Source organism: Ovis aries, chromosome 20 (genome assembly GCF_016772045.2).
Source record: "Ovis aries strain OAR_USU_Benz2616 breed Rambouillet chromosome 20, ARS-UI_Ramb_v3.0, whole genome shotgun sequence".
NCBI classification, from domain to species: Eukaryota; Metazoa; Chordata; class Mammalia; order Artiodactyla; family Bovidae; genus Ovis; species Ovis aries.
The window spans coordinates 40,616,335-40,643,545 of record NC_056073.1 but is presented as its reverse complement, the minus strand read 5'-3'; the positions used below and the strand labels follow the sequence as shown (position 1 = coordinate 40,643,545).

Here is a 27,211-nt window from a genome sequence, read left to right as displayed (position 1 = left end):
AGTCAGAAGCGGTAGAGCCGATATGTGGGTGTGACAAAGTCTGTGACTGTGACGCTCTCATGACTAAAGCTAGGAAGTGGTACTGGAAGAATCAGGAGCCACTTCCAGGTCTCATGATGTGACTGATGGGAATTTTATCTGAATATCTGAATTTTTAGATAGCTAGTTAGATGGCTCCGCAGTGTTTAGAAGACAGAGTTAAAAGGAATCCAAGCCAGAAGGCAAGGGGACAGGATGCTGCCCTGGGACTCCATCGAGCCAGTGAACACTCGCCGAGTCCTGGGTCAGTCTGTGTCTCCGCGCACGGTGTGCAGCAGAGAAGAGCCAGGTAAGTATATATCAGGTTTCCATGGAAGAGAAAGAAAAGAAAGGTATGTCATAAAAGAAAGCCAGGTAAAGGGAGAGAGAGAAGAATGCACAACTGAAAACACGGATACCTTTGAGAAGGTAGAGGGAAGGAGGGAGCCGGGACTCTGTCTGGAGGAGGAGCAGAGCAGGCAGAGGCCTCAGGAGAAGCCCCAGGCACAGGGGGCGTGCTGGGCCCCCGGGAGGAAGAGAGGGTGGCCGGCGGGGCTGGACAGAGGAGCCGGGAAAGAGCGGGAGGAGGTGAGGTCAGGGGTGGGGACAAACAGCGGGCTGAGAGAGCAGAGAGAAGGGCACTGTTGTCAGTGCGATGAGAGGCTGCAGGGGATCTGGGGCAAGAAGGCGATACTGGGTGGGGAGGGAGGGAGACAGGAGTGGCAGGGACTGGGCGAGGATGCCACTGGAGCTTCTACACAGGACTGAGGCAGCCTGGACCTGCTGGTAGAGATAGGAAGATCCGGTCAGATCTGGGATCCAGTTTGGGCTGTTTGGATTTATTGAAGAATCGGATGTGAGGTGAGAGAGCAAGTGCGAGATAAGCAGCATCTTATTTTTCGGTCGTGTGTTTGTTGTGGTCAGAGCCCCAGGAAGAATGAACGGGGGTGTCACTGGGATGACAGAGCGGCCAGGAAGGTGGAAGGATGGGTGTGGAGACCAGGCTCTGCTGTGCTGGGTTGAGGGTTCCTGTAGGCACAGCTATAGAGATCTGAGCTGGTAGTTGGCTATTCCAGTCTAGAATTTAGGGGAGAGGCAGGTCAGGAGCCATCTCATCAGGGAGTCATGAGCATCAGATGGTATTTAAAGCCTTGGAACAGATGAGACCACAGAATGGTGAGTGAAAAGCCCGAGGATGCAGCCCAGAGGTTCTTCCCACCTGGGTGGGTGGGGGAGGCAGGACAATGAGGCAAAGGAGACGGAAAAGTAAGAGTGAAGCCCGGGGACCATCAGAGTAAGCGCGGGACCGTTTACAGCAGCCGGGACACGGAAGCAGCCTAAATGCCCACTGACAGAGGGGAGGATAAAGAAGACGTGGTAACATACATAAAGGAATATTACTCAGCCATTAAAAAGAATGAAATAATGCCATTTGCAGCAACGTGGATGGACCTCGAGGGTGTTATACTGAGCGAAGTGAAGTCAGACAGAACAGGAAACACTGTATGACATCCCTTATATGTGGGATCTAAGAAGAAATTATACAAATGAACTTACAAAACAGAGACTCACAGACTTAGAAAATAAACTTGTGGTTGCCTGGGTGAAGGGACAGTTAGGGACTTTGGGAACGTCATGTATGTAGTGCTATATTTTAAAATGGATAACCAACAAGGACCTCTTTATTTGTACAGCACACACTGAACTCTGCTCAATGTTACATGCCAGCCTGCATGGGAGAGGGATTTGGGAGAGAACGAATACACGTATATTTATGGCTGAGTCCCTCTGTTGTTCACCTGAAGCTACCACGACATTGTTAATTGGCTATATACTCCAATACTAAATAAGCAGTTTACAGTTCAAAGTAAGTGCTGGAATGATTCAGCAGATGATGCAGAAAGAAAGAGGGAGAAAGTGCCAGAGAAAGGTCCACTGGCTCAGTGGTAAAGAGTCCGCCTGCCAATGCAGGAGACACAGGTTCGCTCCCTGGTCCAGGAAGATTCCACATGCCACAGAGCATCTAAGCTCATGCACTGCAACTGCTGGGAGCCGCAGCTACTTAAAGCTGTGTGCCCTGGAGCCTGTGCTCAGCAGCAAGAAAAGCCAGCGCGATGAGACGCCTGCTCACTGCAACTAGAGAGTAGCCCCTGCGCGCTGCAATGAGAAAGAAATCCATGCAGCAATGAAGACCCAACACAACCGAAAATCAACAAATAAAAATTTTAAAGTGTAGCCAACAAAATTTGGCAATAAGAAGCTGAGGACTGCAAAGGATGATTTCATCCTACTAGAAAAATTAATTACTTCTACGGCAAAAAACTGATGCTTACTTCACGCTATATGTCAATATAAGTTCCAGATTTGTTAGAGTAAAATCAGCAAATGATAATTAAGCTAGAATAAAAACCAGAAGAGATTACAAATTAATATTTATTTCTTTGGACTGGGAGAGATCTGTTTAGGCATAAAAACAATGGAGGATGTCATTTTAAAATACCTGTCTGAATACATAGAAATATGAAACTTCCATGTGTAAGAAAAAAGCAAACAAAATTAAAAGGCAAATAACCAAGCTGAGATTTTAAATATCTGTAATACATATGTCAACAATTTGATATCCTTAGTATGTAACATCCTCACTCAAGACCATTAAGCGCACTGAAATCCCACCTGAAAGTGGCCAGAAGCATGAACAAAACAGTTCACCAGCATCTATTTCTGTTTATGGCATGAGCACATCTCTCCAAGGAAAGCCACGGCTGACTTTTCTCGGTGACTAGATGGCTCTCCTGTAGGGCTCAGCCAGCCACTTGATTGGCCCTGGCAATCCATAAAAATCATTAACTATGGACCAGTCTTCTGAGAAAGTGCTAACTCCATCACCTGCCCAAACAGTTTAAACAGCAGAGCTACAAGGCCCTTTAGGTTATTTTCCAGCATGAACCTTCAAAAAACTAAGAGAAAATCATAAGGCTTCATGTGAATTCAACAGATAAACTCTCTTTTTGAGCCTGACAGGTAAAATCTTCACTTACCTCTTCTTTCGTGGTGCTGGAGTTTAGTTTTACTGGAATCTAGTTTTTCTGAAAGGTATAATTTTTGCTGTCAACTTTATACAGTGTTCCAGCAAAAAGGTAATGAAACAGAACAGCTGTATTTATTCACGATACCAAACACACATGATATACAACGGAAAGTTGTCCTGATCCATTTCTAAAAAGACTCTATTGCTATAATCATTGTTTACAGAAGAGTGCTATATACTCATTATAAGAAAGCGCAGAAAGGTAACATTTAAGCACCACAACCCTGATCAAGGCTCTACTTTTTTGCAGTTTAATATCTACCTAAGCTGTTAGAATTACAATCTTCTTCAATATAAAATGTCATCTTTGAGAGTTCTAGGTCATGCCACAGTGTAACATCTTATGACAGTTACTAGAATAAAGAATCAACTAGGTCTTAAAAATAAACTGACTTAGAGACAAAATCGACAGGCAGGATATGAATATTTCTGTACCGTAGGATATAGATACTAACTTTACTAAAATACTACATAATATAAATCATCTTTTTAATACACTAACACATATTGACATGTGGAAAAAAAGGAAGCAGATTAAAAAAAAAAAGATCTAGCCAATATTCACCAAGAAGTCAAGATTTTCAGGGAGTAATTTCTTAAAGAATTTAAAAAAAATTAATATCAGATTATATCTACATTCAAATATTTACTCACAACCACCATGTTAAGACAGTGTAACTGAAGGAAGAGGAGAAAGTGTCATTTATCATATATTACTGATAAATACTTAAAAAAATAAGCCCTAAGTTTCTCACTCTATTCTTACCAGTTTATCCCTGAACACTTAACAAATAATGACCGAGAATGCAGGAACACCTCGGGTTAGAGTTTCATGAATGCAACAGCGTTAGAATGAATTTCTGAGCTATGATTTTGCTTTGATTAATGTGTCTACCCTGAGCTTAAAGAGTCTGCCACACTACACGCAAGATAGACTTAGGAAAGGGAGAAGCAAGTTACCTTTTAATTCAAGTTCAACTTTAACATGTAATCTCAGGAACAGAAAAATCACAATAAAGTAAGGAAAAGCTCAGACGACATGTATTTCTTTCATTTTTTTTCCCTTTAGAAACAAGTGGGATCCATCTGACAGGGAATGATATATAATATGCCATAACACGTGCCACCTTAGAGGCATAATATGGAGTTTTTAAAAATGCAATAATTATTAAAAATTATTCTTCAGTAATCTCCATGGGTAGAATAACAAATTACTCAACTGAAAGAAAAAAGCTACCAGTTAATTTTTAAGGTATAATTTTTGCAGTAAATTCCACAAGTTTAATATCCTTACATGTGCTATTTATTAAAATAAAATATCACAAAACCATTACCAACACATGACAAGAAACACCAAAGTTCTGTAAAATTAGGAAAATAACATACAGGTTTTAATCTGTATGAAGCATTATTACCTTTCCCAAACCCATTTGGAAAATCAGCCATTTTAGTTGAGCCCAACGCAGCGGCATGCAAGGAACTTTAACTTCACATCGTGTTGGCTATGGCTCACATGTTTAACTACAGTAGCCACTTCTTGGGAAATGCACATACCAGCAGCGAGAGAAGCTGAGTTGGTTTTACGGAGCTGTATGTCAGAAATGGACTCATTACTCCAATGCCTGGCATTTTATATTTATCTTTCAATTATAAAGGTGCTGCCTCATAAAGATGACTGGTGAATTTCACCCGATGGGGCTAAGACACAAAATTATAAGAGCAAAGTCCCAGATTGCCAGGAAACATTTTCCACTTGTTTTAAGTATTAATTTATAGTGACTATCACTTCTTTGTAATATAAAGAAACAAATAATGCTTTCATTAACATGTTACTGGTTAGAGGTTCCAATCGAGTTGAAATTTTATTTCTGCTTTTTAGTGATGAATCACTGGCACACCACGCAAACACTGCGATGTACCCAAGCATGGAGGTAAACATTTTAAAGGAAAGCAGTGAAGGAAAAAAGCATAAAGTAAAGTTCCACCTACAGGGATTCCTCTGACTATTTTCGGTGAATCCTGGAGATGACATGGATGTGGGCACTGAGCAAGTAGAACTGAGCAGAAGCTCAGGCTGGTCAAGTGAAACCTCCAGTTTACCAGGCAGCTCCCCTGCTGTGCATCTTCTGGGAGTAGAACAAAGGAAGTGAGGCTGGAGCCAGAAGCAGGTTTTTCCAAAGAAATTCTATTAAGCCTGTTAGTTTTCTGCTGATGACTTCGGCAGACATGTATCAGAATCTACTGCCTCTGTAAAAGCCAAATGCAAGCTCTCAGGGCTCTGGTGTGCAAAGATGTATGCACGGATCTGGGGCCATACCAAGTGCTGCTCAGAAGGTAGGGGAGAGGCTGAAAACAGACTAAACCCGTCTGAGTCCGTCACAGAGGCACAAAGACGCCTTAGTGACAACATACCAGACGAGAGAAGAGACCCAGTGCTCCGCAAGCATTAAGATAAAGGCGAAGAATACAGCTTGCCTCCCAACACAAAGGTATCTTTAAACTCCCCCCAATTCACTTTCAGCACAGCTTTAGCCTAAAGGTTCCTTCAAATTCAGCCACACTCACTGGTAGCTTGGAAGGTGCTATGTATTTTTAATAAGTATCTCAAATCCTCACAATTCCAATAGTTACAGATACTTGTCGACAGTCTCTTCCTGTTTCGAAGTCGTGTGCTCTGAGCCCCCTCGCCGTGGTCCTCTGCACCACAGCTTCACTGTCAGCCACTCTGTGCCCTCAGCCCCTCCCCGTCTGCAGCCTCTTTTCTCCCCCCTTTCACACAAAGGCACTCAAGTTTCTCAGAAATCAATAAACCCTCCTCCCCTCCAGCCTCTCCTCTCTTCTCTCCTCTAAGCCTGTGATTTCGAAAGCCCCGCTCTACTCCCCCATTCACTCAAATGTTTAGTCAGTACCAACGTGCCAGGCACCTGGGTCACACGGGGAATGCGACAGAACCTCCCCCTGGCCCCCTGTCCTCCGCCAGCTGGGTTCCCCTCCCAGCCCACATGGGAACCTCCGTGCTGCTGAAATCGCTCCCAGGACCGTCACCGGTGAACTTTAGTTGACAGACCACATGCCCCTTCTCAGACCATCTTCCCTTCTGTCCTCTCCGTAACAACGTGGCACTGCTTGGCGCTCCCTGAGACACACCCCGAGACACGCATCCCCACCTCCGCAGCTGACTGTACCCTGCCCCCGACGAGGGGCGCTAGCTCTCTTCTTAAGCCCGTCAGGTGAATTCTAGCGCTTCCTAGACTTCTACCCCCCTCTCCTTTGTTTTCCTCTGCCTGGTCTCACCGAGCAACTGCACCCAGACCCAAGGCTCCCCACCCCCACCCGGGTCAGGCTGCTCCCAATTCCAGCTCACGTCTCTCTCCTGACGTCCAGCAACCCACTGGACACTTCCATCTGTAATGACATCTCAGATTTACTATGCTCAAGACTGAATTCACTCAGCAAGAATAAAATATTTATGAGTAAACTTAACAAAAGAAGTGAGACTTTGCACATTGAAAATAACAGAACACAGCTCAGGAAAATCAAAGCTACAAACACATGAAGATGCATCCATGTTCATGGATTGGAAGACACAATATTATGAAGAGACTGATTCTCCCCTAACTGAACTAGAAATTCAAAACAATCCCTATCAAAATCCCAGCAGGCTGCTTTTTTTTTTCCCCTTTGGTAGAAACAGACAAAATGATCCCAAAATTTACACAGAAATGCAAAGGACCTAAAATAGCCAAAATGATTTTGTAAAAGAACAAAGTTCGAAGATTTATACTTCTCGATTTCAAAACTTATTACAAAAGCTACAATAATTCAGGCAATGTGGTACTGACAATAAGGAACAAAACTGAAAGTCCAGAAATATACTCTTCTTTACATTTATGGCCACTGGTTTCCTGCGACAGTGCCAAAGCAGTTCAATGGAATGGGGGGAAAAATCTTTTCAAAAAATAGTTCAGAGACAACTGGATATATGTGAAAAACAAAAGCAAAAAAAACCTTAGACTTTTACATTACACAGACACAAAAACTGACTCAAAATGGATCACAGAGCTAGACACGAGAGTCAAGGATATCAAGTGTTAACAAGGGTGAGGAGAAACCACAACCCCTAGACAGCTGGTGGGAATGTAGCTGGTACCACCGCTGCAGAGAACAGCTTGGCAGTTTCTTAAAAAGTATAACCTTATCATAGGGCTTCCCTGGTGGATAAGACAGTAAAGAATCTGCTTGCAGTGCAAGAGACCTGGGTTCCATCCCTGGATTGGGAAGATCCCCTGGAGGAGGGCATGGCAACCCACTCCAGTATTCTTGCCTGGAAAATCCCCATGGACAGAGGAGCCTGGCAGGCTACATACCATGGGGTCACAAAGAATCTGACATGACTGAGCAACTAACACACACAACACAACCATATCATATGATCCAGAAACTCCAGTCTTAGTTTTATATCCAAGAAAAATGAAAAGATACGTCTACACACAGACTTGCATATGAAAGTCTATAGCAGCACTATTCACAACAGTTCCAAACTGGAGACAATCCAAATGTCCATAAACCAGTGAAAGGATAAACGAACTGCAATAAATTCATACAATGGGACATTAACTCAGCAATAAAAAGAACCGTCTACTGATATATGGCACAACATGGATGAACTCCAAAAATTTAACATGACTAAAAGAATCTAGAAGCAAAAATACAACACATCGCATGACTGCATTCGTATGAAAGGTCCAGAAAAGGAAAGTCTATGGAGATAGAAACTGATTAATGACTGCCTGGGGCTGGGAACACAAAAGGGTACTGAATGCAGAGAGGCAGAAAGGAACGGTTATGGGTGATGAACATGTTCTAAAACTGTATTCTGATGATGGCTGCACAATTCTATAAATTTACTAAGATTCACTGAATTGTACACTTAAAAATGAATGAAATTTGTGATATGAAAGTCAAATCTCAATAAAACATTTTAAAAAGCATTTCTCTATCAGATATCAAACTGCACTTTTGTGGGGTTACTGGGAACTTGCTTGCATTAATAAACTGATTAATTATTATTATTAATCAACTGATGCTGTACCTCATCCTCCCAAACCAACAGAATCCACTATGATTCCCTCCCAAATCTGCTCTTCTGCCCGTATTACATTTCCTGGTAAAAGAAAAATCCACCCACATGTCCTAGCCAGAATTCCAGTCATCCTAGACTTCTCACAAGAGTGATGAAATTCTTGATTCTTGAATCTGGGCCTTTCTCTCCATTCTACCACTGCCTTCATTCAAGTAGATGTAGCAGTTTCTCAACTAACCCTTCTTGCTCTAGACTGCTCTTAATCTGTCTTCAGAAAACCTATGATCCCAGAAAACCTGCTCTATAATGCAGACTGCCTCTTGTTACCCTAAATTGAAACTTCTGGTTCTCCCATCCCTACCTTGTCTCTCTTAGCTACAAGAGTGATTGCTGAGCAGTCTTGCCATGAACAAAAGCGTTTAACATGCACCCTCAAATATGTATATTTATGCACAGGGAGGCCTGGCGTGCTGTGATTCATGGGGTTGCAAAGAGTTGGACACGACTGAGCGACTGAACTGAACTAACATATACATCAATACCTGTCCTAGTTTATTATAGAATATGCACAAAAATTGAATTATAAAAGGATGACATAAAAAAAGAAACAGGGGTTCCAGTTTTCTTCTCCACTGACATTACTCTGCATACTCATGGGCCTCTTCGGAGACCACTAGCCCAAAGGAAAAAGCCAAAGCTCCTCTGCGTGACATACGAGCTGTGTGGCATGTATGCCCTGCCCACGTCTCAACGCCACCCCTCACTACTGTACCCACGCACCAGATGCTTCAGCACTAACTAACTGTAGTCTCCTCATTGAACAAGAAGTTAAATTTTAACTTGTGCTCTTGAAATAAGATAAACGTCCCTGCATCTTTGCAGTTGTTCTTTCCTCTTCCTGGAATGTCCTTATTATCGGTTTCTGCCAGGTCAGCATTCGAGTGCCTCTCTCTAAAAGATTGATTACTCCCACCATAGTGTGCTTATTTCTATTTTAATATTTTTGTCATTGTATTAAAATCATATATTTGCCTTTCTGTCCTAGAAGCTTTGCCACGGTGCTTTAGCCCCTTGAGGACAGAGGACAGCGGTATTACCCAACCTGGGTCTCCACTGCCTAAATATTGCCAAATGGCAGCAGAAGAGTTTTGCCCTACGTGTTAAGCTAACTCTTGAATTAACCCAACATGTTCTACCCAAGTTCTCCATCTATCTGTCACATCTAAATTCATGACCTGCTGTGGCTACTGAGCCACCGGTATGGATAATTCATATCTGAGTCACCCAAATAAGCACGACTCCTAATGGCCTCAGAATTCCCCAAGTCAGATGACATCGTCATTTTATGCCTTCTTTTTCACTCAAATTTAGCCATGATCATCACTGGGAACTGCTCTATCTCAACGATGTCAAACTGAAATTCTTTATTTGACCACAAGAAGCGTGGTCAACCATATACTCAACTATCCAAGTGCTTCCCATCTTTAAGGGGAACACCATCCCTGGTACCTCGTATCTTGCTCATTTGACTGGTCTCTTCCGGCCTCTCCTTTCCGGCCTGAATTCCATGGCCAATCGTTTTAGTCATGATCTCATTAGCACCCAAGATTTACCGTGCTCTGCTGACCCATCGTATATGCTCTTTAATTCCCAGCTTTGTGTTGAGCAAAGCATTATTTGTTTTGGTTTATATTTCTACTTCTGAGCCTAGCCTTGCAAGTTCAGACAGTCTTTCCTTCCACAGATTTTTTTCCCCTATGACCTGCCATCCTTTCCTTCTCTAAAGTCTCAGAAAAAGAGATATCCTTGGATCCTCTCCAAGGACAACCTATCTGGGTATTTTTTCTCCATCTTCTCTAGATCTTACTCAAGTCCTTAACATCTTCAACTTCACCTTCTTCCCTGACCTTGACCCTGATTCGATCTCAAGTGACCTTTTCATTTCTTTCCTAAATGCCTCACGTGCTTCTGATTTGCACTCTGGAGTCTCCCTTCACCACTTATCTATTCACTGTCAACTCCAGTGGGATTTCCCCATTCTGCTCAACCTTCCTACGTTACTTCTGGCACTGATGACCACTTCTCCTTTAAGCCTTCTCCTCTCTGGACCTTCCTGTCACAGAGCTGTCTTGGACAGTTTTGATGAGTGCTCTGGCCTTTTACCCTTCATTGGCTTTACTGCAATGGCACCCGACTCCAGTACTCTTGCCTGGAAAATCCCATGGATGGAGGAGCCTGGTGGGCTGCAGTCCATGGGGTCACTAAGAGTCGGAAACGACTGAGCGACTTCACTTTCACTGGCCCTGTATCCTTGATTGGCTTTGCTTCCCAGGACAAAGCCTTAAGTGGGATCACACTCCCTCAGGCTGGTCTTAGCCGCCTCACCCCACATTCTCTGGTGACCCACTCACTGTGACAGTGATAACCACTACACCCTGGCGTGTTTTCACACTGTCAGTCACATTTCTGACATGGCTGGGCAGTGCTATAGTAAAGAGGAGATTACAGTAGATGTCCTCTTATACAACACAACTAGATCCCATGCTGCTCATTTAATTTTTAATAAAGCAGTTAACATAGGCAATCATTAAACACACACACACATGCAAGGGCTTCCCTGGTGGGCCGGGGGACATCGGTTCGGTCCCTGGTCTGGGAAAACCCCACAGGCTGTGGGGCGACTGCTGAGCCCAAGCATCCTAGAGCCGAAGCTCTGCACCCAGAGAAACCGCCGCGATGAGAAGCCCGCGCACGACGACTGGATGGTGGCCTCACTCGCTGCCCCTGCAGACAGCCTGGGCACGGCAGTGACGACCCAGAGCAGCCAAAGCAGAGGCTTTTTAAAAACACGGATACAGACACTTTAACTTAGAATATAACCATACTTTTCTCCTGAGTTCTTTGAGTATAGGTCCACTGGTTGAAAAAAATCCTCATATAAGCCACCTATTCAGCACTGGATAAAATTTCCAGCCTATTTTAAAAAGCAGAACGGGAATTTAAGATGTGAAAAACAATTTGTGTATGGACTCTTTAAGAATTTTTATTATTTTCCCCCAAGTCTTTTCTAATTTCTAATTTAACATTTTACAGTAATTTTTTAAAAAGCTATTTACCTGTATTAGGTCTTCCAAAGCAGGCAACTTAATTTTCTTAAAAACAGCCTCCTTAAAACGGAGGTTTCATCACTTTATCTGGTATTTAATTAAACTGCATATTAAATGCTGATATTTAATTAAACTGCATATTAAATCATGGAGAAGGTGTGGAGAAAAGATCCCCACTGTTGGTGGGAATGTAAATTGGTATAACCACTAGGTCCTCAAAAAAATAAAATAGAACTACTATATGATCCAGCAATCCCATTCCTGGGCATATATCTGGAGAAAACTAATGTAAAAATATACATGCACCCCAATTTGTTTACTCTACATGTAGTTATAATAATGGGGTTCCTTCTCACTGAAAATTAAAAAATTAAGACTTTAAAGATCTTACCCTTTTCATATTGTATAATATTCAAGTGACTAACACTAAAGAGTTTAAAGAAAGGCAATATTGGGGAGAAAAGAAAAGACCTTTCCTGCTGCCAATATTAAAAAAACAAAACAGATAATGAACTGTTTCAATAATACTGTAGAGATTTGCTAGATATATCTCAAGTGCAAGATAAAGATGAACCCATTAACCTCAATGGAGTACAGAAGGAAGAATCCAGAACTTGGTGGATCACACTGATCTATGTTACTAACCTTGAGGGTTACTAATTTTGCCCCCAAAAGTTAGTCCTTCCCCAACTTAGCAAAAAGCTTCTAAATATAACTACAACTTGAATAAAACAGTTGGAGGAAGTGATGCTTTCTGTTTTCCTGAAATGTAAAAAGGAAAAACAAAGGCAAAAGCAATGTTCAAAAAATAACAAGTTATTATATCTTTGAATGAATTCTCTTCTCCAGTAATGTCTTGGAAGAATAATTATATTTTTTTATTGTAAGCTACACATGCTTTTGAAGTATTAGCAAAACATTCAAGAGGAAATAATTTTTAATGAATATTAGTTCTTTAAAAAACTAGATATGATACAATAATCCATTTAGGGTTTGTTCTAACTGAGAGCTTTAACTGGCCTGTGGGTGGGTTGGATGTGCTGTTCAATGCTGTACATAATTAGGGATATATGTAAAAATAAGATATTTCTGCATGAATTGAATTATTCTATCAGGTATACACAACACTGTCTATCCTCTTGCAAACTGCTGGTCTCCTCTTTTTCTGGAATACTGTCATACAAAATGAAAAAAAAAAGCCTCAGTACTGAGATGCAAGCAAAGTTGACATGTTGCATAATCTGGCTCTCTGCCTGTCTTTTAATATTAACTTGATTTTTTTTTCTTCCCCCAATACAGTATAAGAAGATGCTAGTAGACTAAAAGAAAAGAGGAGAGAGAAAGTAACACTTTATGGGGATTTCAAATCTTATTTTAAACCAGTGATGAAAAATAATGTACATGAGTGTGGTTCACAAATTGATTAAGAATAATGACAACCATGATAATACATCAGATCATGATCATTTAACACGGCCCTCAACAAACTGGTGAACTAAATAATTCACTATAACTGCAGCCAAACAGAAACCCAGCCAAGTCAAGATGGTTTAATAACAGATGTAGCAGGAATAAGCCTTTATACCTTTTATCTCAAGTATTAGTTGTTTTCTCTAAAACATCCAAACAGATCACAGAGATAAACAATTCAACTGTAAATAATGTTCTGGAAAATCTTTAACCAGTAACTCAAAAAGTCGATACTAGTTTATAAATGAAACATAATAGACAACAATTCAGAGTCTTCTCAGTTACTGAAATTCTCTGAGAATAGAAATTTCACTACTCAACCTCTAAAGCGTAATTGAAAAGTGGCAAGCTGGAAAGGCTTTGAGCTTCTGAAAGTCTGTGGTTTTCGCTATTTTTCATGAGTGTTTCCAAGAGTCAGCACGACCAAGAATTATTTCTCACACTCACTTGCAAAAGTTCCCTAGAATTAAAAAGCAATGCTAGGCACTTTTAGTATCTCAGAATATAGCTCAGCAAAGCTTACGATTTTATAGATAAACTTGAAAAAGGTAAAGAGACTTATCCAAAGTTACAAGACGGTGGCTGAGCAGGACCAGCACTGAAAACCTTGCAGGCGGTTCAGGGGACTCTGGGTTGCCTGCAGGCCACCTCTATCACCTCTATCACCTATCACCATTACCTCTCCGTGAGGCCCAGACTCTCTCTACACAACAGAAACCAGAATCTTCTCCAACTATGATTCTCAACAACCTCTAAGTCCGCATTATGTCATCCTAACATACTATTTATGATGCCATTAGCAGAAACTCTCACTTGGTACATGTGTTACAGCTGATATCAAAACCACCGTGATTAAATAAATTGACAAAAACAGTATTAAGCAAACTTGCATTTTCTGATGTAAACTGTCTGATTTAAAGAAAACGGAATGCATTCTTTCATTATCATCAAGAGAAAACATCTGACATCAATTAACTCTCATCTACTTTAAAGTGAAGAATTAAACACAAAATTACCTTTGAAGGTTTCAAGTTCCTTCCTGTAGGAAAAACAAAGAAAACATACATTTATTAATCTACTCCCAATGGAAACTGCTCTTAGATTATAATAAAATATTAAGTACTTTAATTGCTGAGAGTGGTATTTCTGGATGTTCACATGGAGTCCATTACTCTTTGAAATTACCAATACAGTTAGCCTAAAGCTACTATTTCAGTTTTTCTGCTATTACTCTACTAATGGTTCAAAAAAGGTCTACCAAAATTTAAACTATTAAAACACTGAAACACTTAAACAAAACAAAAAAACAGAGCATTTTAATGCCAGCCATGAACCATCTAATATATTTAACTACCAGTTAATAAAAGCAACTTACTTTTCCTTTCATGGATAAATAATAGATTTTTAAAAAATCTTTAATTAAAAATCATTCAAAAGAGGAGCAGTTATTTCCTTTTCTAAATGAAAGGGGAAATCATATATCAAAGGGTTGAAGTCCACAGACCATCCTGTCACAAAAGGGCCAAGCCTCCAGGAAACACTCTGGTGTGTGATTTCGTGTCACTTAGGAATGCTGAAACACAAAGTCTCCTAGGGAGATGTACAGCCAAGGAAGATAGATGAACAGTCGTAAAACATTTTTGACAAAGAAGTCAAAAGCAAGTTTTTTTCAGGTTTTCCTTAATAATTTAATGATTATATTTTTCTCACTATCAGTACTAATTAAAAGTAATTTTGAGGAGGCAAATTTATTTGTAAAGGCTTATCCCACTTAAAACATGAGATGTTTGTCTTTTATTTGCAAAATCTAGAGCTATTCTGGATTCTCAAATCAGAATTCCTCATTGCTAATTACAATACCGCTCATGTTCCAAAACAGTTGACTACCATGAACAGCTGGCCAGGAAGGACTGGCAAGCTGCCCACTGAAAAGCCAGTGTTCTTGAAACAGCCGAGTGGAGGTTCTTAAATCACGTGGTCGTATCACTCCTTTTTTTTTTTCCCTAAAAATACTAACTCATGATAACATTACTCCAGCGCCAGAGTTCATTAACTAAGGAATAAAAAAGTTACTTTCAATCCTGTCTTTAATAAGGGTGCAATCATCTCCCTTTGGCCAATAGCCCAGCTTCATTCTTAAAAGATTAGGTAGAAAGTAAACCTTCCTGAAACCTATTTTACATTCCAGTACTTTGGCCACCTCATGAGAAGAGTTGACTCACTGGAAAAGACGCTGATGCTGGGAGGGATTGGGGGCAGGAGGAGAAGGGGATGACCGAGGATGAGATGGCTGGATGGCATCACGGACTCGATGGACGTGAGTCTGAGTGAACTCCGGGAGATGGTGATGGACAGGGAGGCCTGGCGTGCTGCGATTCATGGGGTCGCCAAGAGTCGGACACAACTGAGCGACTGAACTGAACTGAATGAGATGAAGATGCCTGGAGAAGGAAGTGGCAACCCACTGCAATATTCTTGCCTGGGAAACCCCACGGACAGAGGAGTTTGGTGGGCTACAGTTCATGGGGTCGCAAAAGAGTCGGACGTGACTTAGCAACTGAACAACAACAAATGGGATGAATGCTGAAAAGGCTGAAGAGAAAGGCAGCACGTGCCGAAGACAGCATCCTGAGGGGGCACCTTCACGTATCCCTCCAGATGCCCTCGTGTGAGCCACTCCTCATGGCCACCAAGGGGTGGACAGGATGACAGAACACCTGGCTCAGTATTCTTTTTTTTTTTTTTTAATATTTATTTGCCTGTGCCAATCTTAGTTGCAGCATGGGAACGCTTAGAAGTGGCCTGTGGAATCTAGTTCCCTGACCAGGGATTGAACCTAGGCTCCCTGCATTAGAAATGCCGAGGCTTAGCCACTGGACCACCAGGGAAGTCCCTCAGTTCAGTATTCTGAACACTAATTCTCTTTTCTCTGATTACAGTCTTCAGAGAGCCTCTGCTTTCCTTCTTTTGGAACACGAAGCAGTGAAATTTCAAAAAGGCACCTCCTGTTTTAAAAAAAGGTGAAACTGGGAAGAACGATTTCACAGACACTGCTCTTCCCTACTGCTACCCCAAATAACAACCATGGAGCCAAGAATCCAGTGTCTGTGTTAGTAATGAGTCAGTGAAGTGAAAGTCGCTCAGTAGCGTCCGACTCCTTGTGACCCCATGGACTACACAGTCCATGGAATTCTCCAGGCCAGAATACTGGAGTGGGTAGCCTTTCCCTTCGCCAGGGGATCTTTGCAACCCAAGGATCGAACCCAGGTCTCCCTCATTACAGGCAGATTCTTTACCAGCTGAGCCACAAGGGAAGCCCAGTAATGAGTCATTGCCCTAAGAGCTTTCATTGGAGTTACTGCGCCCACCTTCCAACCTGCTGGCTGCCTCATCAAAACAATGGGAAGTTGCTACAAGAAAAGAGTAAAGGTGAGCAGGGTGCCTCTTTCTAGGCCCTTATTTACAGAATATCCTGACCCATGGCAATTCAAGAAACTTCCAAGTGACTTTCTTTTAGAAAGTAAGAGAGTCCTGTACCCAATTCCTTAATCAAGAAGACAGTGGAGGTTGGGGTGGTACAGGTGACTGTGATTTAAGGTAAAGATCACTATGACGAAATAATTTTATAAGTTTAAAGACTGATAAAGAAAAGCAAGAAGTGTTGTAATTTTTAGGGCAGACTCCATAATGCCAGAGGCAACAGCATCCAGCAATACAGAAGGTATAAGAGAAAGGAGGGAAGGCGGTCAGGGTCAAAGTGAAGGTGTGGAAGCTGAATGATGCAGGTTATCTTCAGGAAAGAGCAAGCCCATCAGGACAGCAGGCTGAATGAAGAGAAAGTAGTGGGAGACGAGGTTGAAGAGGCAGAGGCTTCTGAGTGCCAGGCTGAAAGGATCTGCTTTTATTTTTAGCGGGAGAATATCACGAGCAAAGCCATGCTTCAGGAAGAATGTTCTAGCTGTGATGGATAGACATACTGACAGCACGGAGAATGAAGCAGGGAGCACTCAAGAAATGGCTAGAGGAGTTTGAAGAAGATCTAACTAGTGCCTGGAAAGAGCAAGTGCAGTGGCACCAGCAACAAAGCGTGCTCAGTCATATTCAGCTCCTTTGCGACCCCATGAACTGCAGCCCACCAGGCTCCTTGGTCCATGGGATTCTCCACGCAAGAATACTGGAGTGGGTTGCCATTTCCTCCTCCAGGGCAATGAAGGGAGGGGGTCCAATTCGAAAACGCTGGGGAGAAGAGTCAACAGACCATGGCAGTTGACCCCTGGGGAGAAGTATATATAACCATGAGGGTTCCTGTCTGCATCACTGGAAGCAAAGGGAATTCATCAGCAGAAAACAGGAAGAGGAACAGATTTTGGAGGGCAGTGTGTGAGTTCCATTTGGAACATAATGAAATAATCTGGGAGGCTGGAACCTAAGGCTGGTGATGTTGAGCCATGACTCCCAACCCCTGTAACCCACTCATGGACTTAGTTCCCCCACTTCCCACTCAGTCCTGAACCCACTCCAGCTTGGCTTCCAGACCCCAGCTCTGCACAGCGAGACCACCGACAACCACCCTGCTGTCAAAGGCGATGTTCGCTCTCACTTTTCATCCGAATCCCTCAGCAGCAATTGACTCCGCTGGCGATTTCTTGAGAGCATTTTCTCGAGTTTTTCTCCTCCTCTCCCAGTTCCTTTTGCTACTTCCCCGCCCCTTCTAGACCACAAGATGCCAGAGCTCTGCCAGTTTAATCCTGGCCCCCTTCTTAACTTACTTGCTCTCACAAGGCAATTCATCCAGCACCATGGCCTTAAACGCCATCCACAGGCTCTCGATTTGTACTTCCTGTCTTTATCTCTTCTTGGAGCTCTAGACTCATATGCAACTGCCCATCTGAGAGTACTGCTCGGAAGTGAAGCAGGCGTCCCAGCAACACTTGCAAAACAGCCTGTTCTTCCCAGTCTCCCTCACCTCCACTCAGGCCGTCACCACTCCTCAAGCTTTGGCAGATCCATCTCCCTCCTTCACCACATCCAATCCATCAATACAACCTGTTAACTCTATCTCAAAACATGTCCCGAACCCATCCATTTCTGTCCATCACTACTGCTGTCATGATGATAAATGTCACGCCTTGGATAAATACTCATTTTCTTACACTGAATGTAACCTCTGAGTTTGACCATTCACTCAACAACAACAAAAAAATGTATTGTGCCTTAGACACTAGCAATAATGTTAGGAATAGCAGTAGGAATAATGCTAGGGTTGGTTATATACGCTCCACCACCTCAAGGAAATTTAGTGAGGGATACAGAAGTAAAGCAACAGTCAGAAATTGGTGTCATAGATTAGCACTCTGCTAATGCCAGCCACGCTGAGGGTTCTCTAGGAATACAGAGGAGGGGATGACTCACACACCAAGGACCAAGAGGAAAGGCTTCCTGGAGAAGCCAGGACTGAACTGAGTCTTGAGGGAAAGTGTAAGTGAGGAGGACAGGTAACACTGATGAGAACACCGCAGATAACTTTGCTCTTGACCATTAATGTCACCTTCTCGGCTCACCAAGTGAAAAGGCACAGATGAGCAGGAGTTTTAAGTTCTGGTCACTCTCCAAACTCTATCAGAAATGGTTAATGGTAATAACCAATATAAAACAGTATCCAAGTTAGTCTTTTCCATGAAGACATCCATCACACCCACATGGCCGTCTCCTCTTATCTCACCTCCTACGGGACTCACGTCCGTCAGTGCTATAACACCTCCTACACTGCCTTGTAACACCATGATTTCCAGACAGGTGTCATCCTTATGGGGCTTCCCAGTTGGCACTAGTGGTAAAGAACCCGCCTGTCAATGCAGGAAACGTAAGAGATGCAGGTTCGATCCCTGGGGCGGGAAGATCCCCTGGAGGAGGGCATGGCAACCCACTCCAGTATTCTTGCCTGGAGAATCCCATGGACAGAGGAGCCTGGCAGGTTATAGACCATAGGGTCGCGAAGAGTCAGACACAACGGAAGTGACTCAGCACACACGCCATCTCTGCAATCACACTGCCGAAATCCTGCAGTGCAAAGGTGATGTGGCATCTGCCCTGACCACACGTGTGCACAGGGTCACACATGACACACACTCAGCAGGCCAGGTTACCAAGGACTTTGGCCGCAGAAGGACTAAACACACCTGCTTCTTAGAAAAAGCCCTTATTCTAACTAGGGAGGATTTTACTCTTTATCAAAAAATAAAAGCTTGGCCATGCAGTAATTCATCTGATATGATAACTTGTTTGCCTTTTGCAATTTCAAAACTCTGAGTCTCTTCGTTTCCAAAGTTTAATAATATTTTCAGAAGATCAATTATGTAGGAAGAATTGAAATACCTCCTTTTAGGTTTTTACTATATTTTAAATTTTACTCAGTTCAGCAAATCCTATCACAAAATTTAGCATGACAAACCCTGAAACTAAAACATTCAACAAATAACACTAGACTCAAAATCTAATAATATTTCCAAAGGGTGAAGCTGCTATTTTATCATTTTATCCACAGGGGTTGAGTTATGAGGGCAGAATAAAAACAAAAAAAAAAGCATCATATTAACAAATAAATCCATGGAATGTTGCAAGAAGTATATTAAATCCGTGCATGTATAGAAGTCAACTAAATCAGACCCACAGATGCACACTTAACAGACTGGAGCCCTGGATAAATGTCTCCATAAACACAATCATCTCAGAGATGGAAGGATACTTTCTTTAAACACTAAACTGCTCCCCCAGGACAAACCCATGTTAAAAACCTAACACAATGATTCTAGATGGCAAAATACCATTCAAAATGTAAGGTGCAAGATCAACTCTTTTTTTCCACATCTGAAAATATTTAGGGGCATTTTTTTTTAATTGACCAGCAATACTTTTCGCATTAAACACAGTAGATGAGGGTCCCTTTGTTATGACTGATGGCTAGGAAAGATCTTAAAGATTTCTCTCCTGAAAGACCAGCTACTATCTACTCTTATCTAATCTTTTGTAATCTTTTAAGCATTTTGCAGTCCTGAAGATGTATACCCTTCCTGGCTTGGTGAGTTTGTGGCTGAGAAGTTGGATAAAGTTCTTGGGCTTCCCTTGTCGCTCAAATGGTAAAGACTCCGCCCACAATGCAGGAGATCTGGGTTCGATCCCTGGGTTGGGATGATCGCCGGAGAAGGGAAAGGCTACCCACTCAAGTATTCTGGCCTGGAGAATTCCATGGACTGTACAGTCCATGGGGTCACAAAGAGTTGGACATGACTGAGAGACTTTTTCTCTCAAGGGTGAGAAGAGCTGGCCCACGTGCTTGAGGTAATTTTCTCAAAACTTTTAGAAGCCCTGTTGTCATTTGCTCCTTACACAGATCCTGCGGAGGGGGTAGGTTACAGAATAAGACATCTTTATTACGCAGAATGAGAGGAAGCAATAACCAATAACAGAACCCAAGAGAATAACCGAAGTACAGCATCTACAATGGCAGTAGAGAAGAAAACTTAGGATGCCAGTGTTAGAGACAGCTTCAAGAGGCCAGGTAAATAAGGACTGATTTGTCAATGGGCATAGTTACCTAAAGAGTTAAGAAGAGAAATACAGGTTAAATATTTAAAGTGCATCATGGATTTGATCTCCATGGAAGTCTTAATATGACACAACCTGTAGACCATCTTTCTCTGGCAACCTCAGTTGAACTTTGGTGTGTCGTGCATCTTGTCCATTCACAAGCAACCTGTTAGAATGATCTACCTTGTTGACTACTAGCTATTTTTGTAGTTCTAGAAACATTCTTGCCGGGATATGGTTAATTTATTTGGAAACAGCTTGATCTCTTTGATGCTTGCTTTTATGATTAGTTAAGCAGGTCTTGAACGGGGCTCAGTCAGGGCTAACTGTTGAAGGAAGCTTTCCCAAGGAATTTCCTCAGGAATTCTCAGTCTCTGGCTGATGGGCACTGCTAACTAATCCTACTGGGTGCTGGTCCCCTCCTCCTCCTCCTCCCTGGGTCGTCTGCTCATGTGAATGACCGGTCCCCTGCTGAACTTTCCGGGGAACCCTCTGCAGATTCTCAGTATTCCTGCTCTCTGGTTCTGAGCCCTGTAAACTCCAGCAGTCTTGGGATTCCAGACACTCAGCTCCACTCTTCAACTCAGAGGGTCTGCCAGACTCTACCTGGTTTTCCTTCCTGTACACAGCCTGGAAACTCCTGGCAGAATGCTGGAGCCAACACCGGGCTTGTCTCCTACTGATCAAGGATCACTTCTCTCTGCCCAATGTAAAGTGTCCCAATGAGTGTTATTTCACTTATTGTGTCTGGTTTTTGGCTGGGTCAGGGGGAGAGTCAGTCTGGTTCCATGTTCTTCCACCTGGGGAGGACCCTTTACATAAAAGCACTGCCTGAGGGGACACTCTGCTCATCTATTTCCCATGTAGCACCCAAACCACCCTCCACACAGAACCTCAGGGGCCAGTTAGTTACTGCCTTCCTGCCCGTCTCCACCAGACCTCCTCTTCTGGTTCTAGAGTCACCTTCACCTTGGAGAATGCCACTGGTTCCTCCTTGTCCTATTCTCAGCAAAGCCAGGCCTGTGGCAAGTCTGCCCAGCACAATCCCCTCAACTCTCTGAAATGGAAGAACAGGCATATCCATGATCACGACCTGTCTAGTGGACAGTCATTTCTTGACGCTCAGGAGTTTGGTGGGTTATTCTCTAGAATTTAAGCTGGTCAAATACTACTAAAGACATGCCATTAACATCTCAAATCTATCATTCTTTGCCTTAAAGATTTTTCTAAACTTAGTCTGCATAATTTCAGATGTGCAGATGACACCACCCGTATGGCAGAAAGCAAAGAGGAACTAAAGAGCCTCTTTTCTAAACTTAGTCTACATAACCTCAGATATGCAGATGACACCACCGTTATGGCAGAAAGTGAAGAGGAACTAAAGAGCCTCTTGAAAAAATAAAAATAAAAAAATAAATAAAGAGCCTCTTGAGGAAAGTGAAAGAGCTGGCTTAAAACTCAACATTAAAAAAACTAAGATCATGGCATCCAGTCCCATCACTTCATGACAAATAGATGGGGAAACAATGGAAACAGTGACAGACTTTATTTTCTTGGGCTCCAAAATCTCTGCAGATGATGACTGCAGCCATGAAATTAAAAGACACTTGTTCCTTGGAAGACAAGCTGACTAACCTATACAGCGTTTTAAAAAGCAGACACATTACTTTGCTGACAATAGTCCAGCTAGTCAAAGCTATGGTTTTCTCAATAGTCATGTATGAATGTGAGAGCTCGATCATAAAGAAGGCTGAGCGCTGAAGAACTGATGCATGTAAACTGTGGTGTTAGAGAAGACTCTTGAGAGTTCCTTGGACTGAGGAGATCAAACCAGTCAAGCCTAAAGGAAATAAACCCTGAATATTCATTGAAAGGACTGATGCTGAAGCTTCCGTACTTTGGCCATTTGATGCCAAGAGCCAACTCATCAGAAAAATCCCTGGTGCTGGGGAAGATTGAAAGCAAGAGGAGAAGGGAATGACAGAAGATGAGAAGGTTGGATAGCATCACCAACTCAATGGACATGAGTTTGAGCAAGCTCCAGAGCTGGTGATGGACAGGGAAGCCTGGTGTGCTGCAGTCCATGGAGCTGCAAAGAGTCAGACAGGACTGAGGGACTAAAAAACAACAGCAACAAAACTTAGTCTACAGTCCACATCAACACAAAGAAGAGCATAGTTCCTTAGCTTTAGCTTTAATACATAAAGCAAAAGGAACAATGACATTTTCAGAATATGCCTGGACGCTAAATCATATCAACCGAAGCCATGCCCCCCACTCACAAGAGACAGTTTATAAGGGATGACAATTAAGTTTCAAAGCCTAAATGAATTAGTGAAAAATGCTTCTAGAGTTCAGTATGCCCCACAGCAGATTTTAAGTCCAATGGAAGGCTGTGTTAAAATTATGAGTCATTTATAATTAAGCTAACTTACTAAAATCACACTGTTCTTTAAGATGCAGCTGTTTTCAGAGAAATTCTGACGGTATGCTACAAACTGAAGGGGAAAACAAAGGATCTAGAACTCTGGAAGTAAAAAGTATTTTAATTAGATCACTAGCTTATGTATGATTTTAATGTAATTATTATGAAAGAATCTCAACAATCATTCTAAGGAATATTATGGTGGTACTGAAAAGATCACAAACTTAGGGAGGTCTGAATTCTACCTTTCCATTTAGCGCCTCTTCTTCACTCTCCTAACCTTACCTGCTGCCACTCTGCAGGGGAGGGTGTCCACTCCATCCCCGTGCGCTTGCCTCCTTACTCAGGCCTCAGTCCTCATGTGTCCTCCAGGAAGGGCCCTCCCTCCCTACCGTTGTCATATAACCCTGCTTTATTTTCTTCGATACAATTGTCTGAAATTATCATTTTTTAAAAATCATGTGCACATTTACCGTCTATTTCTCCCTACATCCGTGACTACAAATGCAAAGGTTACTCGCTCAGTCACGTCCAACTCTTTGCGACTCCATGGACTGTAGCTCACTAGGCTCCTCTGTCCACAGAATTCTCTAGGCAAGAATACTGGAGTGAGTAGCCATTCTCTTCTCCAGGAGATCGAACCCAGGTCTCCTGCATTACAGGCAGATTCTTTACCATCTGAGCCACCTGGGAAGTCAAATGCAAGCTGACTTTCACATCTCAAGTCCATTTCTCTCACTGCTAGCTTAGACAAACCCATGGAAATGGTCTTATGTTATTTTGGCTCATATAGTCAACATTAATGCTTCTTACTTGATGAAAAATATATTTCCTATTGGTTATGAAAACCTACACAAGGCATCCAGCAGTTACACTTGTAATGGCTAGCTCGTCTTTTGAACCATCTGACGACCCAACTACTACTGGTACCAGTACTTGTCTCTCCCTACAGCCATGGTTTATCCACTCTCTGATGTTTTACTACTGATCAAGGCGGTGTCTATTCCTGCCCATAAAAGCAATCAGTCATACTAATATCACTTTATATGCACAAGAGTTATTACAAAAGCTATTTATGGGTATTTTCCCCCCACAACTATACAGTCGCTTATATGTCATGTTCATTAGACAATCAGCTAAAGCAGGATATCCTCCTTCCATGCAGAAACACTTAGGGCAATGCAGGCACATGCTCAGCCATGTCCAACACCATGGACTGAAGTCCCCCAGGCTCCTCTGTCCATGGGATTCTCCAGGTGAGAACACCGGAGTGGTAGCCATTTCCTTCTCCAGGGGATCTTCCTAACCCAGTATTGAACCCACACTTCCTGCTGTGTCTCATGCACTGTGGGCAGATTCTTTACCACTGAGCCACCAGGGAAGTCCACTTAGGGTAAACCACCTATTCAAATGTTTTTCAAGGGTGGATGCACCCCAGGAGGGTTCTAAAGCTCTTTCCCTCTGCCCACACTGAGAATCTGCCATGTAACCCTCATAACTGTTGGGATGGGTCACGTTCCTCCTTTCACAGAGGGCGGGAATTTATCCTCTGTGCCGAGAATGCTTATCAAATACATGATGAAATATCATATATCCACTCTCAACTACAGATGCACTGACACCTGGGATGGATTCTGTTTGTTCCAATGCAACAGTCAGAAATGGACCTGGCCCTAACCCTGGCCCTTAGGCAGTTACATGAGCTCCTGTACTAATAGTTCACCCTCTGTCCCAACTCCCACAGCTGCTGCGCGCCCAGTCCCAGTCCCTGATGGGAGCGGGATGAAACAGTGCACTATGGACACGACCAGCGCTGGAGGTGAAGGGGACCTTACCTTTCCGTCCCCTGCTCTCTCCAGCCTCATCGAGTTGTCCGATCCAGATTTTCTGGGAAGCTATGTAGTGGGCGAACACTGTAATGCCCTCACATCATATAGCCAACCCTTGTATTATATGTTATCTCCTCCAGAGCCAGAAAAGAAAAATCACTAGTTTAGTTTATAGGGCTGCTTGTTAAAGAGGAAAGAGGTTTATTTCTAAGAGACTCTTCCCTGTGGACCACAGATGTTTAATTTGGGGTTTTGGAAAATTTTTTCAATGGTATACTATAGGATACCAACTCACAGAATTTTAATATACATTACACACAAACTGGTTCTGTAAGCAAGTAAGTTGTGAAGCGGTGAGTCAAACCTATTTCTCTATCATAAGAATTCTCAGAACCCTTAATACACTGACATGTACTACGTGTAATGCATTACTATATGTACATGTACTACAAAGTTAAATGAGGCAAATTCAGGGTAAAGTGTTTCTGGAACTTATTTGATCATGGACTTTTATCAGAGGTTATCTTTTCAGTCCTCTGTTTCTGCAAAATACATCAGGAAGTGTTGCAGCTAACAAAAAACAAAAAAATTATGTTTCTCAAAATAGTACATGTATATTCCTTAAGTCAAATAGTACCCACAAGGATTCATGATGAAGCAGATTAGTGCCTCACTCAGTGCTCCCCATCTTTCTGTCCCTTTTTTTTTTAAAACCACATCAGGCAGCATGCAAGGTCTTAGTTCCCAGCTGCTGCTGCTAAGTCGCTTCAGTTGTGTCCGACTCTGTGCGACCCCAGAGATGGCAGCCCACCAGGCTTCCCCGTCCCTGGGATTCTCCAGGCAAGAACACTGGAGTGGGTTGCCACTTCCTTCTCCAATGCATGAAAGTGAAAAGTGAAAGGGAAGTCGCTCAGTCGTGTCTGACTCTTAATGACCCCATGGACTGCAGCCTACCAGGCTCCTCCGTCCATGGGATTTTCCAGGCAAGAGTCCTGGAGTGGGGTGCCATTACCTTCTCTGTTAGTTCCCAGACCAGGGGTCAAACTCATGCCCCCTGCACTGGAAGAGCAGACTCTTAACCACTGGACTATAAGGGAAGTCCCTGTCCTGCTTTTTTGAAAGCAGCTACAGTCAGTTCTTCCAGTATTTACCTTTTTTCTAAATAACATGTCAACACTGATATTTATTCATTTTTTCCCATTTTAAATATTGCTTACTGATTTCCTGCTGTGGAAGCTGAGGACTAGCTTCCTTAAACCCCTCCCATCCCTCCACACAAACACGCCTCCACTGCATCTTCCCAATAACCTACAATTCTGGCTTGAATCCATATGCCACATTTAATTATTATCAGAATATATATATATATATATATATATATATATAATCTATAACTGAGCCATGTATTATTTCTTTTCTTGTAAAACTGCATTTTCTCAGTGTTAATAGTCACCTTATTCACTCAGTTTTTTAGAAAACATTCCTATCACTAATACATAAACTCTCCAATCAGAGCTTATAAACCCAGCTTAACATGCTCAAGCACACTAGACAGTCTCCCCTGGAAAACACTGCTCCTGGAATCCTCTGGGGGCTCTTCCTGCTTCCGTCTGGGCTGCTCTCCAGACCTGCTGAAGCTTTTCTTCACCATCATCCTAGGAATTCTGTTTCTCTCCTGAACTGGACAGATGTGCTAAGAGCAGCTCATCTCTCTTCCACACTCTGTCTTCCTTCTTACTGGTTTATTCCCTCGTTTGTAGAGCATATCGTCCAGCCACTTCCTGATAAAGTCTGCACATGAGCTAAACTGGAGCGCTTGTATGCCTGGAAATTACTATTTCTTCACACTGGGTGAAACTCTGGCTAAGTAAATAAAGTGAAAGGGAAAGCTGCTCAGTCATATCCAGCTCCTTGCGATCCCATGGACTATACAGTCCATGGAATTCTCCAGGCCAGAATACTGGAGTGGGTAGCCATTCCCTTTTCCAGAGGATCTTCCCAACCCAGGTCTCTCCCCTTGCAAGGGGATTCTTTACCTGCTGAGCCACAAGGTAAGCCCAAGAATACTGGAGTGGGTAGCCTATCCCTTCTCCAGCATATCTTCCTGATCCAGGAATTGAACCAGGGTAACTAAATGTAAAAATCATTTTCTACTTACAGGGTTGCTGCTGAAAAGTTGCAGTTCCTTAGGACCTTTATGAAGGCTTTCGTGATTTTTCACTCTGACTGTAGTGAAATGTAAAAAAGTACACACTGAAGATGGCTCTCTCCCTACTCATTATGTCCTTGGTGGACCCTTTCCAACTCAGTCATATCCTTCAGTTCTGAACAATTTTCTTGTATTACTTCTTTAGTGAATTTGTCTCCTCTTTTTCTCTTCCCTTTCTCAAGCTCCTAGTATAAAGGACTTAAAAATTAACTCTCTAATTTTGTAAGCATTCTCAGCTTTTCTCAGTCTTTTTGTTCTCACATGTAAAGGTTTAACATTATCTTTTGTTCTTTTAAAACAACTTTATTTTTTAAATTATTCTTGACTGTACTGGGTCTTTGTGGCGGGGTGCAGGTTTTCTCTCTAGAAGGGGACCACGCTTCGCTTCAGGGTGC

General features: G+C 42.6%; 1 protein-coding gene across 4 annotated transcripts in view; it reads right to left on the bottom strand.

Moving 5' to 3' along the window:
* DTNBP1 (dystrobrevin binding protein 1) overlaps window positions 1–27,211 on the bottom strand; it is a 293,153-nt gene that overhangs the window by 32,980 nt on the left and 232,962 nt on the right. For all 4 annotated transcript variants that reach the window (XM_060402979.1, XM_060402981.1, NM_001126349.1 and 1 more), the window contains 1 exon segment: window positions 13,783–13,805. In XM_060402979.1, coding sequence (XP_060258962.1) covers window positions 13,783–13,805 — 23 coding nt within the window.